General features: G+C 40.2%; 1 protein-coding gene across 1 annotated transcript in view; it reads right to left on the bottom strand.

The window, feature by feature from the left end:
• The window catches only part of TARBP1 (tRNA guanosine 2 -O-methyltransferase TARBP1), a 32,308-nt gene extending 18,857 nt beyond the window's left edge, over positions 1–13,451 (bottom strand). Inside the window, exons 1-12 of the mRNA XM_005518533.3 lie at positions 12,632–13,451; positions 12,449–12,546; positions 11,571–11,640; positions 10,597–10,745; positions 9,824–9,876; positions 8,795–8,892; positions 7,607–7,742; positions 6,484–6,580; positions 5,539–5,628; positions 4,704–4,842; positions 2,906–3,002; positions 2,438–2,613 (exon numbers count right to left, since the gene is read on the bottom strand). Of these exons, the coding sequence (XP_005518590.2) occupies positions 2,438–2,613; positions 2,906–3,002; positions 4,704–4,842; positions 5,539–5,628; positions 6,484–6,580; positions 7,607–7,742; positions 8,795–8,892; positions 9,824–9,876; positions 10,597–10,745; positions 11,571–11,640; positions 12,449–12,546; positions 12,632–13,451 (2,023 nt within the window). The remainder of the gene's footprint in view (positions 1–2,437; positions 2,614–2,905; positions 3,003–4,703; positions 4,843–5,538; positions 5,629–6,483; positions 6,581–7,606; positions 7,743–8,794; positions 8,893–9,823; positions 9,877–10,596; positions 10,746–11,570; positions 11,641–12,448; positions 12,547–12,631) is intronic.
• Positions 13,452–19,222: the final 5,771 nt, after the last annotated feature.

The raw sequence follows: 19,222 nt of genomic DNA on the forward strand, positions 1-19,222 counted from the left end.
ACATATATAGTGTTTCACAAAGACACAAGTTTATACACAAGGGAGAGTAGGCCACTCGGGTAAAACATACTTAACCACAAAGACACTTCAGTCTGTGTTTCAAGGGTAAGGGCTAGCTGAAAGCCAAGGAAATAACATCTCAGTATGAAAATGGAGTAAAACACTCTGCATTGCCATCAGGTTTTAAAAATACCACTCACTGGTTTCAGTATTTAGGGGACTATTACACAGAGGCTACAGTTGCTGTTTTTTCCCAGATGTGACCCTTCATGAGTAACACTTCATGTAGAAAAACTATTATGAAATGGAAGATCTTCAAAAAGTAAAAATATAAAGGGAAATCTTTCCTGAAGTTCCAAGTCCATATTGTACTTACTTTTAATATTCCCTACTAAAATGGCCCATTGGACTACATTTTTAATGATTAAATTGTTTAGAGCCAACAGTTTAATTATGTCAGATTCATCATGTGACATCATAGGTCTCAAATCACTAAAACATCTTCTGCAATTTATATACATAAAAACTTCAGATAAGCACGTTGGACATAAAACCCAATTCATTACCAGTGGCTCTGTAACACTAGCAAAAGATAATAATTACCAAAATCTTACTCTTTAAAATAATGAAATCGAACAACAGTTATAGACAGCAAGAACTGTACAAGAATGCTGATGATTTCAGCATGCATTTCAGTCATGTCTATCCCCACACTTCCCACTTATTATTTTTGTTTTACAAGGTTAAATTCCTTTATTACTCCCTACCACTTTATTGTTTTCCATTTGACAAACAGGACTTTTCACCTCCCATTGAATCAACACAGAAACATAACTTTGGTATTACACAGCCTTAATCTTCCCACCCCTCACCTCAGTCAGTTCACAGCTACAGAAAAAAAAAAAAAATGCATTATGTGGTTCTCCTGTGCAGAAGGAAGAAGCACAAAAACACTGCAGAAAATAATTTTAATCCAAGTAATCCTTGTTTAACATAAAACTACAATGCAATTCAGAAAGCCTCTCAAAAGACTGATGATGGGCTCTACTGGAGCATCTCTAGGGACCTTCAAAAGGATGGGGACACTGCAGTGCTCAGCCTTGCTATACCTTTGGAACTCTCTTAGCAGAGCTTAACATGCAATGTCAGGTGTCAAAATTCCCAAAGCAGGAGCAATCCATTGCAGGTACATTAGCAAACTCATAAAGAAGTAAGGCACACAAGGAAATTATTCATTACTGATACTAAAAAACTAGTACGAGCCTGCATGTATTTCATAGGGTTCTGTTTCAGGCCTGTTCTATCCTTGTGCTGTAGGCTGAATGCACAGTGGCAGCTCAGTGGACACTTCTTCCAGTTCAGTTCACTTCAAGAAACTCACTTCAACAGTCAGAGACCATGCCCCAGTGCGAACTTCAACAGCCTGCATAAATAGTGCTCAGTATTTCACACAAACAGCAAAAATTTAAGGGGGAAGTGGGGGTTGAATGCATACAGCACTTGCTAAAATGAGGGTAGGCATTTATTTTGGGGCTGCACTTAGACATGTATATGGAACCTGGATATATAAACTATATGAACTATATGAAACTATTTTTGTTACAAATAAGAACCTAGATATGGAGCCTCCCCACTCCAAAACTACTCTTCTATTCCATGTTATTAACACCCTGAAAAAAATCCTAAAATAATCACAGGGAGCAGAAACCAAACACCAAGATCCCTCCTATACCCATTCAGCATCCCAAATTCCATGAAAATAATACTGCAATTTTTAATTTGCTCTCAGGAAAAGCATTTAGGTCTATTCTGGTTACAAACTGACCAAGTTCTCTCAAAAGGAGCAGTAAGGACTCCATAGCTCTTGTTCAAACTCTCCTGAAAGGTCTACAAGTTAAATCTGTGAGGGGGTCAACACTCCCAGACAGACAGATCACCAGGTCTGTATTCCAGTGAGCACCTCCTAGCCTACCAGTCAACTGAGAAAAGAGGACACCCAGCAGGATCACTTTGTGCACTCAGGGAAGACTCTGGCTGAACTTGGGGCAACTAAGCAGGTTAGTCTGGGTTTGTGTAGTAACTTCTTTCTCTGAAGCATCTAAATGATTTATGGAATCCATTCATTTGCAAAGAATAGGCCTATAAATACCTGCAACACAGTCACACTCTTGAAATTTTAACTGATAATCTAACCCTAGTGGGTAACAATTACTTTCTCAGAAGGCTTCCACATTCTCAATTCCCAGTCCTTAGGACACCTGTAAGATTGGACCCACAGCTCGAGATCTATAATAGACACGCCAGATTGCCAACTTTAACATTTACCACTTCTAGGCTAGCATTAGTTTGACACTATACCCATAAAACAGTTAAGTAGCTTAGGTGTAGTTAAGACTATAAGGAACAGAAGACACAGTAGACTGAAGATGTCACTAACCATCTTGCGTATTGGAACATTTTAACGAACGGGTCTGCAATAACTTCAAGAGAAGCTGAAGGCTTTTATCTGTTTTCAGTGTTGGTATGTAAGCATTACTGCCAAGTTTCATCAAGACATCCAGAAGAGGGTTCAAGAAAGCCTCTAGTTCAATCCACTCTATGTTGCTTTTTCCACTACACAAAAACAAAAATTAAAAAGAAAGTCTTCTTCTGAGTATCTGCCTTAAGTGCTGAAGTTACTTAGGGAAATAAACAGGACACGTTTCCAAGACACTTAAGCATCTTTAGAATGTTACCCAGTATGACTGCAGCAACAGCGGGACAAGGCCTAAGGAATGATCAGGCTGATCGAAAATCTACAGAGAAAAGAGGACAGCTTCCCAACTTCATCAGGCTTCTACTGGATCCTTCAGGAGTGAGGAGATTGAAAAAGACAGAAATGTAAAATAAGGTATTTCATACTTACCTGTATTTACTCTTCATCTGCTCCACGTCAGCAGCCAACAGAATCATTGTTGAGACAAGCTTAGCTTCAAACCAGTCAGGCATAAAGCAATTTTCTCCTGATTAAAGATATTTTAAGGTTTCCACAGTAACTAAAAAAATACCTTTGCATTATTTTCTAAAACCTCTGGCTTTGTAACTTGTTTTACTAAATTAATAGGACAAAAACAATTAATGCTAACAAGTATTATTACTAATTTTCAGCATTCTTTATCTATACATAAATTAAACTCTAACACTAGTGACCCTTATGCTCAAATAAATTTTACTCAATATACTATGTAGAATCATATATTATGTAGCAGTTCACAACAGACTTTTCCATTGCTTTAAAAAATGCATTAGCACATTCAAATTAATTTAATGAAGAACATAATTCCACTATGCTTCATCTGAAACACCAGCTGTGATTTTGACCAAAGAACTAACCACATAAAGAGCTAAAACTATTCTGTAAAGAGGAAATTATAAAAAAGACTAAGTTAAGTTTCTCTTTTTATTGATCTTTTATATAAATTACATCATCATACTTATAAAATGTTTATTGAATAGCAGTACATAAGTTGGGGTATTTTAGGGGTATTTTTAACTGATGTTTCTGGCTTTGGGAATTTAGAAACTAAAACACACTTTGGAAGTCCAATTCAAGCAGCTGAACATGTTTCTTTTTTTTTATTTTTCTTGGAAGAGCTGCTTAGTAGTAAAGTTTCATATAAAACCAGAAATACAAACGTCACTTTTTACAAGTGAAATGCAGATGATTGCCATGGAATTGCAGATAATATAGACCAAGGACTGAACAAACAGGTCAGGAAGGAGAGAAGATCTGCCAAAATTTTTAGCAAATTTACCCTGGATCATAAACAGGGAGAATTTGCTTACTGTATCTCTAACAATAAGACAATCAAGTGAAGTTTCCCGGTCTGCAGGAAGTTTCTGAAGCTATTTATGATCAGCAAATTCTGACCTAGCTTTTTGATCTCATATATATACAATACTTAAAAAGTGTTCCGTTTTGACTTTTGACAATATAAAACTATACAATATTCACGACAACTGCAAATGCCACACAAAATTTGAAGTATTTAAAAAAATCCAACTGCCACTCCTTTCAAAACATCTAAATGAAGACACTAACCTGACATTGTAGATAATTCAAAATGTGGCAGTGAACAAGGAAGGCCCTTTGTAATTTATCTGCAGGTTTATACAGCCTACAAAGTACCCTCCTTGGTTAGAAGATGTGGCAGCTCACCTCCTGCAAGCTGTCCAAGATCAGAAGCATGTAACAACTCAGGAAGGCGTGCAATGAGCTGACAAGCTGCCTCACTCTATGGCCTCTCCCTCTATAAAAATACTTGGTCATTTTACAAAGCTGAGCAAGGTGACAGAACGTGTGTGGGTTCATATTCCCTTGCTCTTTCCTCTGCCCCCTGCATTCCAGCATTTTCAGACACCATCAAAAGAGTGACAAAATAAATCTAATGGACAAGCATCAGGACAGCATAAAACCTGATTATTAGGACTTAATGTTCAATTAACACTGCAGGACTTGAATTTATGGAGGAAAGCTAGAACTACAGAATAAGGTTCAAACTTAAGTACTGTGAATACACAGCACTTGAACAGGTGCAATATGAAAAAAAACAAACAAAAACATTCTTCTAAAATCCAAGGGATTGCTGTAATTTTTTTTTTTTTTTTAATTCTCTTTAATTCTCTTTAAAATAGTGGTTTTTATTAATACACATTTAACTTACTTTCAGCTGCAGGTGTCTTAAGGTACTCCCCAACAAGACTGCGCACATATTGACATAACGATGATGCCTCCTGACGTTCCAAATCAGAGGTTACAGACTTCCTGAAGCACCTGTCATTCACTTGCAACCAACTGCAAAGCTGAATTAAGAACAGCACGTCACTCCCTGACCACAGCTGGCAGCTGTGCACTGACATCACTCATTCAACAGCAGCACACCAGAGCACTGTCAAACACAAAATCTCACATCAGCAAACCCACATGATTTGTGGTCATCAGAACTACCTCGAGCCTTAGCAGACTATTCCCTTCTGACCACACAAAGGAAAACGTTCTTCCAAAGGGCAGCTCACAACACTCCCAAAAAATCAGTGGTACCAATGTAAGAAAAAGAACAACTCTTAAAATTAAGCAAGACTGGCAAAAATTCCCTTATCTCAAAAGTGTTTCTTCCATTCCAGTGTAATCTAGCAAGACCAGATTTTTTTTAATTTGTATGCCAAAACTGAATGGAGCAAGATGAAACGTACAGAGCACATGATAAGAAGACACTATGCAAAAAATCACTTTATCATTATATGGCTGTACAAGTAACCAAAAGTTATGGCTACATGATCAGCTGGCTCTCATATATACTATACAAAAACTTATTTAATCTTTGAATTTTTATTCACAGCATTTTACATCTTGCGAAGTCATAAAATGTGAAAATTTACAATTTACAATCTCACTCTATGTGGTATGCACATTTTTCCCTTTGAGATTATCCTGCCAGTGAGATTATTATTTCTGCCAGTGATGGGTTGGATGAACATAAAACCAGCTTCAGCTCTCACCTCTGTCCATAATAAAGTATCTCTTCTTAGGGACTCCTCTGGTCTGAGGGACAGAAGAAAGCTTGAAACTTCTGGGAAGGACACTTTCTCCTGAAGAAATTAATCAAGATACAGTAGCTGCCAACATAATATACAACATATAATAACCTGTATGACAACTCAAGAAGTTTGACTTTATCTGGCAAGTTTTAGTAAAAGAAATTTACTTTTTCTTTTTTGAGATTCAGACTAATTTCTGCCTCTTTAGGACCAACTTATCTGTACCAAGGAACAAAACTTAATTTTTCCAAGTATTAAGGTCTATCTGAAAATAAATTAATGACTGCAAGAACAGTGCTATTCAATGATGACACCTTTTAAATTAATGTAGGTAAATGATTAGGAGTCATTCCTAAGTACTATTTCTGCATTTCTAAAGAGAAATTCAGACAGATTTATAGCCATAACACACAACATGAAAGCCTACTTATTTAGAAAGCCAGCTATAAAACAAAACAGGAATACTTCGATTGCTGAATAACGACAGTCCTGCTATTTCAACACTAATGGTACTTTTTTCATTCTGGTATCACGAATACTCTTATTATTAGGAACTCCAGGAAAGTCTATTTAGTTTCTATCTGCTAAAGCCTGAGTTTATACAGTAGATATATAGTAGATATAGAATAATATCCTTTTACAGTAACTACCACATGAAAACCCCACAATAAAACATCAAGTAATAAAAGCCAATGAAAAAAAAATATTTCTTATGGAAAACCAAAGGTAACATAGCACAATTTAAACAGTCACTAAAAAATCGCAAATCCAGCAAAATCAGTATAAATACTGCATTTAGCCATTTTTTTGAATACTGTTGACCCTGTATAAGTGTCAATGTATTTCTATTACATCAGGGAAAAAGAAAAATTTAAAATAAAACAATACACAAAACCCCAAACTGACCACATCTGTCAAATGCATAGTTGTTTGAAGAAGATAGCACTGAGCAGCTCCACGCAACAAAATCTGATGTGTAATCATAGTACACTGGAGGACATCTCTGCAAAGAGGAAAAATACACTCTGTATAAATCACACACTTAAAAATACAAGCATTTTCATATATTTTATAATGATTAGCCATCTTAAATACATTAGATTGCATGTAACAGACATAACCTGTTAAGTATGGCACAAAAGCTGCCTGACCAGACCACAAACAATCCAGAACCAAGACTACTTTCAAAAACTGGTAATAAAATTCAGATGAGCATAAACCTGACAAAAGAAAAAAGGGGGAGAAGAACAACAGAAACATTAAAGGAACAATCCCCTTGATCACATCAGTTCAGACTGGTAATTTATTATAAGCATTTCTATCTGTAACAAGTATACAAATGTTTGTCATCAAAATCTCACTTAAGCACAGAACTGAAAGAAACATTCAGTGAACATTCAGCAAATACATGCCCAACATTTTTTTTTTCTTTTTGTAAACTGCTTCTATCCAATATTCCTTCAACCACCAGTAAGATTTTATTTAAACGCTCAAATTTGATTAAACTGGAATGACAATTGATTTTTAGTGGCTCTAGGAAGTGGAAGCACTTAGGAAATACCAGTGAGATTAAGGTCCATAGTGAGGCCAAGAACTTCTACCTAGGCTTTTATTTAGAAATCTTTCCGTTTCCAGCACTGGGGGCTGTCTCCTGATATAGCCTCAACTGCTATTAAAGCAGGTTGTAATGCAAGTAGAAGAAAAGGAAGAAGTGTGAGATGCATCAGCCTGAAAATGTGCAAGACCAGGGGAAAATTATTCTAGAAAAGTAGAAACTAAAAAACTAAAATGCAAAAATTCTTTTTTTTAAAAAAAAACTTCATAAAGAGATATAATTGCATTGGTTCTTGAACTGCTTTCCTCTACAAATTAGACCTAAAGGAGACAGAATCTGATATTCCCATGCACGACCATCCCTTCAGAAGTAACAAACATGAATCAAATTCTGGCTCTCCAGACTGTCAGCACATTTCTTTGGAGGAAGGCTGTAAGAATGCAAGGCAGTATATATTGGCAGTATATATTTTACCTTAAAGCATGAAGTCCTTCAGCACCAAGTACTTTACATGAAGGGATAGATGCCAAAGCCATAGAAAGGAACAAAATAGGAACAGCACACCAATGCCTACTTGTCATCTTCTGAATAAATTTTAACAGGAAGCTACCTTAAAATAAAAGTAAACAAAACAACCCTGAGTGATTTTGTGTTCTCCAATGCTTTTAAATAACAAGAGCTGCAGCAGAAGAGTGCTATTTTAATTTCTGACAATTAAATGAAAGATAACAGAATAATTTCCTAATCATTTCAATGAAAAACATTACATTCCAAAGAAGTCTGTCAGTAAGGTGATATGATTCAGGGACAAACAGAAGTAAACCTAATTTTGACTTTGGTCATCTGCACTAATCACCACATTCAGGAATGGATTTTTAACTCGATTGTTTTTTAAAATTGCTATTGAGTTTGTGATATGGCTGACCACAGTGATTCAACCAGTTAAATGGATGCTGGAATGGGCAGAGCAGTTCTCAACAAGCCACCACATCTACAGTTTGAGGAAGCAGCGTACCCATCTCAGGCTAATCACAGAGCCTGTTTAGTGATAAAATATATGCCTGGGGACAAGGCAGAGAAATAGGGCATCTGTGGCATTACAAATATGTGAGGTGTCTCCTACCAGAATATACCTGTACATACAGGGTGTTGAAGAGAGCTGATTCTACCCTTACTTGATCCAATTAGACCAGGTATTAACTTCTGGTTGTCTTCATTTCAGCCTACACTAGCAATGAAATTAGGAAGAGTCTCAGAAATCTTCCTCCACCAAACCTCACAATAAAAGAATCCTTATTCTGTTTCAGCCCTTGGACTGGGCTCTTCTGGATGCATCACTACATAAGTCATGACTGAAAAAGTCTGGCAGAGAAAGAAAAAAATCTCCAAGTACTGTTCAATTCAGATCTCAGGAGCTTGTTTGGGCTTTTAACTTTTCCATTAATAAAAAGAAAATCTGCTTCATTTTGCCCCTAGAGCAATTCTGTAGCTTAGTACTGCAGGATACCTTCAAGTCCCTGAAGACCTTTTCTCTGGAAACCCCAGACAGGACAACTATTTTTTTCTCTCAAGTAAACACTTAAATGACGTACCAAAAACAGCTCCGTGGTTTTTACTGGGTTTCCTTATTTAAAAAAAGATCAAGGTGAAACTGAAACATACCTTTTTCTTCCTCTGGAAGAAGAGCGAGATAAGTAGCCAAAAACTTCTGTAACCTCATTCCCAAAGGAGGACAGTCTCCTATTGATTGACCTGGTATCCTGTTGGGTTTTAAAACATTAGGTACACAACTGGCATGTTAACAGCTTTAGGATTAGACGTAACCGATTTAATCTAAAATTTAACAGATTCAGAATGTTCAGAATTGCCCCAAAACAAAAACAAAGTGTCATTCCGTGACACTCCATCAGACCAACGGAGACAGTCTACGTCTCACCAGAAGTCTCAGGATCCTGGCTATTAAGGATTAGCATCAGTCAAGAGATTCTGTAACTTTCTCTCAGCATGTTATTAACTGTAACAACTTCGTATATTCTTGGTATACTCAAACATGCACCCTCTTCTACACCGGCCAACATGTTCCACCAGAAATACAGACACTAAGAGAGAAGATCAGAATTATTAAGTGTTGATTTGACACAGCTCTAACACATTGAAACACATGGCATTTGCTTCACCTGCTGAATTCCCACCCATGTATGTCCATGGAAAGATACTGCAGACTGAGATGAGAAATGCGTAACTGCTGCAAGCGCCTGCAGAGGTCACATCTGTCCTGCCACATTTAGATAAAACAACCTATTGTGACTAACCTTCATCCATAATCACCTAACCCAAACTATCACCAGTGACAGTCAGTTTTAGCTCCCCAAAAACAAACACATCAATCCAGTGAACTCTTAGTTTCATGACTTTCCCCAGCAGCTCAAGACTGTGACCATCAATTCAACCAAGGGGCTTTGAAAATTGCAACAATCAAGTCTTGTCTCTGGATCCATACATCATTGTTCATACCCACCCATCTCTCCTAAAAAACTCTCTCCCTGTCAGTAAGTTCAGAAGCATGATTTTTTATTAACGTGTTTTCCTTTAGTTAAGATTTTACCCACATACTTAAACCAGTGTGATTAGAACACTTTTGCACAATCCAGAAATTAAATAAATAAATGATTAATTAAACCACTGGTTTACCTGCTGTAGAGGGAACTTTCTGAGAGGGCATCCATTAGTGGTCCAATAACAAACTGCAAAAGAAAACAAGAACAATGGTGAAACGTACATTTCCAAGGCACTGTTACATAGAAGCTAACTAGATTAATTTCACCAGACTTTATAGGACAGAGCCAGAAATTAGAGAATAGTCCTGTTAGTGGTAAATAGTAGAAGCACAAAGAGGAAGAAACTAAAGAGAAGGGGGACCGGGAGAGCAAAGAAAAGAGATTTTTCCACTAGATACACTTCACAGAGTATTGCAAAAGATGCAGGCAAATAAGAAATCCTGCTGGGAAACAGATAGAGAAACTAGATTTAAACATCAAATAGAAGAATGACAAAGAGTCAAAACAATTAAAAAGATTTGGGGTGCATATTCAGGCTGACTTTATTTCAAGTTACTCTCAAGACGCTGACTTTATTTGTGTAAATCAGGGATGTTAACCTCTGAGGAGAATGCTCCTATGAAGTTTAGATAGTATAATGTACATCATTCCTCACTAAAGTGTAGGCTGCTTGGAGAGTCAATACACACGTGACAGTAATAAACAAAACTTTTAAGCTTTAGTATTTCTTCCCACATAGAGAATAATTTAAAGTGTGGGGATTTTATGTTTTATGGATACAATAATACAATGATTATACTACAGAGACAGAATTTATCCAATTCCAACTACTGAAGCAATTAGTGTTAAGATCTGTTATGAATTAGAACATTTGTTTGTTGCGGCAAGTAGCAGTAACAGCCTTACCTCTGAGAAACCAAGCGAATTTGGAAGATGCTTTGTTTCATAAAGCTCCAGAAAATGAAGAATTCCTTCCTTTGTTAATGTTTTATTCTCACTCTCAAACATCCGTCTGTAAATGCACACATGCCACGATGGATGAAATAGCCAACAGCCTGTTTAACAAAAAAGAAATCTTCTAAACTGACACAGAAATGACAGTGACACACTAATACATAACATGCTGACATTCTAGACAATGTTGTAGTCTATTCACAGGACATTTCAAAAATGTGACTATATTATTATTTTCATAAAAACATCCTGCTAAATCTAATTTAAAAATTATCACAGCTTTCCAAAGTTACTCTCTACTTTATTAATTACAAATCAGAATTACTAAAAAGTGCCACATCCTTCTTCCTGCAACTCTATTTATACCAATGTATTTACTTGCAAAAGTTTCACATTAATAGTCTTACCACTTCACAAATCTTTAACAACTTGCACTACCTAATTACATGTGTTCACGTGCCCTAGACCCACTGTCTCAGTACTCACTTTATTTATCCTTTCTCTAATTCTAACAAATTGTGTTGGGGGTTTTTCCCTTTTTACAAAGTTGTGCTGGTGAATTGTCCTCTACAACCCGAAAAATCTCTGGCTTTATTTTCACATTATCTTAAGTCAAGCAAAATACAGTGGGAAATGACAATTTTTTTGGATTTGCTGACAGAAAAATAGTATTACAAGACAACATAGTGAGCAGTAAGTATATATGCTAGGATTTCTTCTCAAAGCAGAGTGGCCACTGCCTATGCATGTTTGCCGAATAACCTATGCATAGAGCAAACTCACAAAAACTGGAACAGCCATCCAGAAAACACCTAACTTGAGAAACAAAACATTTAAAAAAGCTGCTACTAAAACAGAAGAAAACAGAGAAGTGTAACTTAACTGACTAATATTTAAGAGATTATGTAGAAAGAATTCCATCTTACCTTTATCCCCTGATATGGCAAGCTCGTATAAACTGTTTAGTTTTGGTAATACTGGCTTTATGACGTGGATCTGAAATGCAAATCAGGTATAAATAGTTTATATCTCAAACCCAGAAGCTATCAGTTACTCAGACGAGAATTCACTATCAACAGCATTAATACAGCAAATGACAATAGAAGTACATTTAAATAAACCTGCAAAGCCTGTCGTACGCAACACTCAGTTGAAAAAAACCTGATACTTCAATCAGGTACCGTATTTTAAGAACAGTACTTACTGATAAGCATTCTATTCCCCAAAAATTAAAACAGCACAAATATCTAAAATCAGGCACTTAAATTAATAGTATCTCAGTTACAGAACAATCATGTGCAAATAACATAAAATAACTACAGGGAGGTGGGCACACTACACCACAATACCACACAATTATGGAAGCCTCAAGTCAACAGGAATCTTTCTGCCGAGTATGCTGGACCCACAAAACTGTTTTAATCCAAGGCCTCAGGTACTTTACCATATAGACATAGTACCCTATGCCCGAGAGAGGCTATTATGTGCAATAACTGCATTTTTCACTAAGCTCATTACCCTAGCCTTGCAATTACCTGCAAGTAAAAAAAATCCAGGTTTCTGTCACTGCATTAACCAGATGTATCCCCATCATGGAGAAGAGTTCTGAATTTTTTCCCAATGAATGACCCATACCGTGTTTAAAATATTTAAGAGTTGAAACAAAAATACTCCAGTTACTGCCGACTTAAATACCCTCAATCACCAAAACTGGACATACTCTGCCCTACAAAAACGTTCACATAAGCCACAAGCGAAGCAGGACGTCTCTCTAGGATGGGCACGGATTTTACGGCGCTCCTACCTGGTTTCCTTCCAAGGTTTCCATTATCAAAATGTAAGTCTCCCAAAACTGTAGGAGTTGCTCGGTCTTCTCAGCAGACCACCAAAACAGACTCGGTTCTAAGGAAAACAGACAAGGACACGCGTTTCTCGGGGCCCCTCAGGCCGGGCCGCGCCGCCCGTCCCGCCGCCCGCCCGGCCGTACCGTGTCCGCCGTCCTGAGGGCAGCGCAGCTCGGCCCGCTGGCCGACGCTCAGGTCCAGCGCTCGCTTCAGCAGGTAGCGGGCCCGCTTGCGGCACAGCCCGTCCCGATCCGTCAGCCCCTCCTGCACCAGCCGCCAGAACCGCGGGCACAGCCGAGCGTCCAGCCCCGGCCCCGCCGGGCCCCGCGGCAGCAGCGCGTCCGCCAAGGCGCGCAGCGCCAGCAGCGCCCGCCCGGCCCGCGGCGCCCCCCCCGCGCCCAGCCGCCCCTCCCAGACGCGGAGCAGCGCCGCGCCGTTCGCGCCCAGCGCCGGCAGCAGCCGCCCGGCCACCAGCGCCGCCGCCGCCTCGCCCTCGCCCTCCTCCCGCACCAGCGCCAGCGCCGCCGCCGCGCACCGCGACAGCAGCTCCGGCTCCTCCCGCCGCGGCACCGCCGCCGCCCGCGCCCCCCCCGCCGCCCCCTCCGCGCCCCCCCCCCCGCCCGCCGCCAGCTGGGCCAGCGCGTCGGGGGCGAGGCGCGCAGCCAGCGGCGGCCCGCAGAGCTGCACGCAGTGCCGCAGCGCGCCCCGCACCGCCCGCGCCCGCTCCGCGCTCCCCCCGCCCCGCAGCAGCGGCCGGCACCGCTCCAGCGCCACCTCCCAGGCCGCCCGCCGCAGCGCCTCCGCCTCGCCCGCCGCCGCCGCCGGCACGGCCGCCGCCAGGCGCTGCAGCAGCAGGCGCAGCGCCTCCGCCCGCTCGGCGGAGAGCGGCGCGCTGAGCGCCCGCAGCAGCGCGGCGCGGTCCCCGCAGCGGGACAGCAGCGTGTCCGCCAGCACCACCTCCATGGCGCGGGGGGAGGCGGAGGAGGAGGAGCGGCGGCTGCGCAGGCGGGGGCGGGCGGGGCCCACGAGGGGCGGCGGGAGGCGAAAACACGGCGTGATTGACCGGTTTGGCAGCGTGTGTGAGCGTTTAACATGTTCTTTCTTCATCTCTAGGTCATAGCCCGCCTGCCTGCCTGAGTGTTGCCGGCCGTGGTGGCTGCTAAGCGCAACCTGGCCCAGCACGGGTGGCCTAAGGGAGATACCTCAGGTGCGAGCCTCTCGCTTGAGGGAGCGCAGTTCCATCCTTGTGGGCCGTAAAAACTCTCTCTACTCTTCATGCGTACTGCAACGCAAGATCCGGCAACAGTAATGCACGAAATGCCCGGTTTTCTCGTCTGTCCTATTTGTTCTAACCATTTATGCCAAAAGAAGTTGCTGAAACCGGTCACTGTTTTCATCGCAGCGTAGCAGAGATTTGCCTGAATGCCTTGTGTCTGCCTCAGGTCAGAGGCATTCCTGGATGCTGGCTCCGTGCTGTTGGCTTGTTGGGAGGGTCCAGACCACCAGCACTGAAGCCAGAGAACAACTGCTGTGCAGCCAAAGCCTAACACAGAAAATCAAGCTGACTTCCACTCAGTATGAATTCACCATGCGAGATTACAATTCCCATGAAAAAACCCCAGAAATTTAGAGATCTGCTCGTCAAAAGTGGTGGCGAATTACTCTCCTAGAAGATGTGGTCATAGAAAAAGGCAAACCTGGAGCCTTCTGTTCCTGTGAAAGCAATGGATAGCAAATTCCTGGCACAGCTCAGCGTGGTTTCTAATGGGTGTGGGCATTGCTTTGGCCAAGTTGTAGTTGCTTAGAGTCTAATGAACAAGAAAGGCTTACTGCAGGTTTTCCAAGTGAGGTTCCGCTTAATCACTCCTCTCCAAATCACATGAGTTTCTCCTTTTCCTGGCTATCCATTTTCTCCAAACGTTTTCGATTTTTTTTTTAATCTTTGAGAGCTTACTGATTGCAAAGTCACCGAATTTTCTTACTAGAATTGAGCCTGTACTCTGACTATATCTGCAATATATTCTGGAAAAAGAAGATGGAAATTAATTATTAGCATCTAGCTAACATGGTTTCCATGTGCCTTACCACTCTACCTGTGTTCTGTTACACATAAATTACAGAATCTAGTAAAAGCTTTTACTAGTAAAAGCTCAAGAAAACAGTTCAAATTATACATTTTACTCAAATGTAAAGTAAAATTTAGTACTTTGTTTCACACACACAGAAACATGTTTCATAGGAGGAATTATTACAATGTACTTCGGGAAATAGTATACTTACAGTTTAAATCTCTTACATGCCATAATATATTTTGGTTTTCTATTTGCTTTTTAGTAATTTTTTCATTTCCACTCATAGCATGCAGTCTGATGAATTGTGGAAGTTTCTTTTATCAGGCTTGAAACAGTGTCAAGCCCTTCTTATTAAAGGATCCTTCCTATAATAATATGAATAGGATCTTCCTATACAAGATCCCTTCTTCTTATAGTTTTACTCTTCCCTTCCTGGCATCTGTAACTAAATGAAGAGTTAATAATCTGCACAACAACTAGTAATCAAAACAGAATCAAATATACTACGTGTTGTGCTGTTTCTTCATTATTGTCTGAATTCTGCTCTGCCTTGAGTTTTTTCAAAGGGGAGTGCCAAACCTCTAATCTTATTACACCAATTTAAACAACAGCATTTAAATTTGAACTGTTCCACTGTAGATTGCCCTATCAGACAAAAAGGGAGGTCCGGCTTGGGGACCTTCTGAATGGGACACTATGACAACGAAACAAAACAACCCAACAAAAACAAGCCAGAAAGGTGGATATGGTGTTAAGAGAGAGAAAATGAACAAACATTTTGTAATTTTCAGGTGTCAAGAACCACACCATTCACATCCTCTTAACCACTTAACCATAGTTGTTAAGTGTTTCCATGCTAGCACCCTAAATTTGTGCTTTCCATCTCTACAGTCCCAAAACATATCCCTTCTTCACCCAAGACCATGTCCTGTTCTGTTTTCTCTACTTTCCAAGCTTATCCCAACCACTTCCTGCCTTCTTCCTAAGCCAGCCCTGCTCTCAGGCCCCCAGCTTGCCAGCTGCAGTCACCTCGAGGGTCCCAAAGCCTTTTCAGCCTAAGTTTGTTGCACCAGCCTCAGCACTCAGAACATCCCACTGCTGCCAAGCTTTCATGTACTTTACACTCCTATTTATAAGGTATCCTGTATTTCCTTACCTCTCCAGGTCCCCTCCAAACTCAGGATATGGCCTAGATCAAAGGCTGAAATACCCTGATTTTTTTTTTTATTTTTTTTTTTGAGCAAAGCAGTCCACCATAATTGCAGACAGCCCGGAAATAAATGGCCAGTCTGAACATGTCCCCTTCATGGGCCACTTCTATCTAAAAGGGCCACAAAATACTTCTCAGCTCCTTGTAACTCCAGGTGTAGAGCTTACTTCACACTCTGCTCCCTTAACCAGGCTCTCTCTATGTCATTTAATACTATTACTGAGCCAATGAGAGGACAAAGATGAGAAACATACTGTTGTTGATTTTTATCTGAACTTTGTAACAGCATCTTTACTGATGATGTGGGTTTCCTGTGCATGACAACAAGTTGACCAAATTTGGGCTGATTTTACAATTTAAATGCTTTACAGTAGTAGTTTATTTGTTTTCATCAGAACCCATAATTCTACACCAATTTAGTAACACAGGAGGACTGAAGTTCCTTCCTTGGACTCATAGTTTAAAAATCAGTGCCTTTAGTTACCTGCATATTCTTTTGGACAAATGTATATGTGTTCTTATGTAACTGCTTTCCCCTGTGATCACACAAACAAGCAGTTCTGTACTAGGAAAAAATTCTGAATGCTCATTCCAGTGGTTGGTTAGATTAGAAAAGGATTATGGACAAAACTACAGTATAAACTACAGAAAATTATAAGTCTTGGAAATCCCTACTTACAGTTTTGGAAGGATGTGTTATGCTGTTGCCACAAAGCCACTACTAAGGTGCTGAGGCACCACAGATTATTAGAACCCAGGTCAGGTTTATATCTTTAAAAACTTTAGTTTCAATGGTAGTTTTAGATCACACAACATACATTTGTTCTCGTGAAAGTCCCATACTACCACCTGCACATTTACAGGTAATTCTGCACAGTTCATAAAGAAGAAGGCTCAGCAAGCCCTGCTCGATGACTTTTTTTTTCCTTACAGGAGTCTGTAGGAGTGTGCTTGCACAGTGTAAGGTCTCTAGGGGGACCAGGTACATAATACAGCCTTTTCTTCCCTCTCCCACTGCACACAGGAGAAGGAAATGGGAAATTTCTGAAAGTTATGGAGAAAATTTCCCACCAGATCTCTCCCACACATAATGAAATTAAAAGCCCAGATGTGCTCCATGCAGTAAACCTCACCAGTTATTATGGTTACATATATTCATGTTCTCTTCTAGATTTCTTCAGTGCTGTTGTGCAAAAATCCAGCAGCACACATAGTTTTTATATGACTCTCTAGGACAGCACATCCCCTCTCTGCCAGAGGAAAAGGAAAAATAAATTTACAGGATGTAAGACAGGGAAAGAAGAAAATTGCCTAATTTTTGTCTGTTTGCCCTAAAGTCCTTGAACCCTCTTGCTAAGAGAGATAGAGGCAGAAGTTTTCTAACTGAAAGAGGAAATGGTTGATATGCAGCCAGGAAAGCTGGTCACAGCAATTTCCACAAGGTGGTTGTGCTGTTATCTCCTGATCCTCCAGTGCTTGTTTCATTTGCCTCCCCACCCCCACAAATGATCCTTCCAGCTCTTTCACGTCACAATGCCAACATGTATTAATCTTCATAATTTTAAAATGAGATTCAGCTTATCTTTCCAGCTAGTGCCTTCAGCCCTCTCCTTCACCTTCTCTCCCTCCTCCTTTTAATTTCTGAACTTACTACCCACATACAGTGAGCTTGGAGTTTGTCCTCTGTGCCATGATTCATATATCCCAATTTGTCTATCCTATCTACTGATAATTACAGTATATCAGCTATGGCTGCTCACAAGCTACCTGTTGAGTTACTAGCTCCACATTTCTATCCCCAAACTTCTTTATGAAAGATGAATAAACCTTTTATATTGCAAAGTCTATCTGCAGAATTTCCTCAAAACAGGCACATTCCTATCTATTCCTATACTTAAAAATTACTGTTTGGTATCACCCTGAAACTAGAGCCTTCTGATTGTTTGGAACATTGTTTATTTTCCTTTTTGATTGTTTAGAATATTGTTCATTTTCTTTGTTTGTTTTACTTTTTTCTTTTTCTTTTTTAAAGGAGAAAGGGTGAGATGTCGCCCTGAAAACTAAAGCCTTCTGATAATGTTTCCATAGTTTTAGTTACTTTCCCATGAAAGTCCTGCAAACATAAGTTGTTTATCACATTCCTTCTACGAAATGTCTTTTGATGGACATTTTGCATGACCAGTGTGCTTGGGAAGGTGGTAACTTAATTATCCAATCCCTGGTCATTGTTGAGAATTTATAAATACTGGACTCAGAGAATAAAGTTGCTGTTTTCCTGTTCTAACACTGAGAAGAATTCGTGTGAATCATTTTGTGTCCTTTAACGACAGTCTGGTCTGTTAGTGTATCACATCCATATCCCCTTGCCTGGCTTAACAAAAGCAATCTTACCCTAATTAGATCTTGCAGTTGTGAAGATGTGTTTCTTAACCTGCCATTTTGACCTTGCCACCTCTCCCTTTATGTCCCTCTGCTGCTTCCCTCTTCTGTGCTACATCAAACACATGCTATTTCTCTTCCCTTTCCGTTTCCAGACCCATTAGTCTGTCCTTCCTCGTCCTCTTATCTACTACCAAGACACTGACTTCCCGCTGACCTACCCATGCTGCCAGTCTGAGTTGTCCATATATTAGTTTTTCAGGACTTAATGTTTATCTTGTGCTAACTCCCACCTCATTTTCCTGTTATACCCCAAACAACCCTTTGATGTCACAGTGACACAAATTTTAGGCAGCACGTGTTCTGTGACCTTCTGTGATCTATGGCCTTCTATGTGGACTGATAAGCTGATCCCCTCTCTGTGTGCATCTTGTCATCTATTGGCGCTGGATATTTTCCCTGGTGACAATTAGTACAGTACTGTTGGTAGAGAGTAAGGGTAACACTAATTGTGATAAATAAATAAATGAACAAACCCAGAAACCGTCAATGTTCCAAGCTGCAGGGAAGGAGCCTAACGTTTGCAACTGAACTTTTATGAGGAGAGGAATAAAAGACAATGTAAATGTGTCTCACAGAGAGAAGTGCTATGAGAACTCCTTGTTGCCTTTCATACACACATACTACTCCACCTACATTCAGAGTTTTCAGACATTGAAACTCATGAAGAGTTAGTTCAGATCCAGCCATAGCTCCAGATATTTTTCAATGAGACTTACGTCAGAAGTGCTCATAGACACAAGAGTGAAGCCTTCATGATCTCTGCAGAACAGAAGATGGTGCTGTTGTCACTGACATGTGCCTCTCAGGTTTTTTTCTGGTGAAAGAAGAGCAAGGGATAGCAAAGAAAAGGAGAGGAGAGAAACTAAAATGAAAGGTACGGGAAGAAAAGTAACTGCCATTTCTTGGGTTTTTTTTCACCGGAGAAATTTAGAAACTCAAAGGGAAGAACGATAAACCCACAGCAAACCAAAAGGACTATGTAAAAGAGCAATTAGGAGGAGCAGAGAGGG

The sequence above is a fragment of the Pseudopodoces humilis genome, chromosome 3 (genome assembly GCF_049639895.1).
Source record: "Pseudopodoces humilis isolate 2021_Gansu_Grassland_sample_001 chromosome 3, ASM4963989v1, whole genome shotgun sequence".
Classification (NCBI taxonomy): Eukaryota; Metazoa; Chordata; class Aves; order Passeriformes; family Paridae; genus Pseudopodoces; species Pseudopodoces humilis.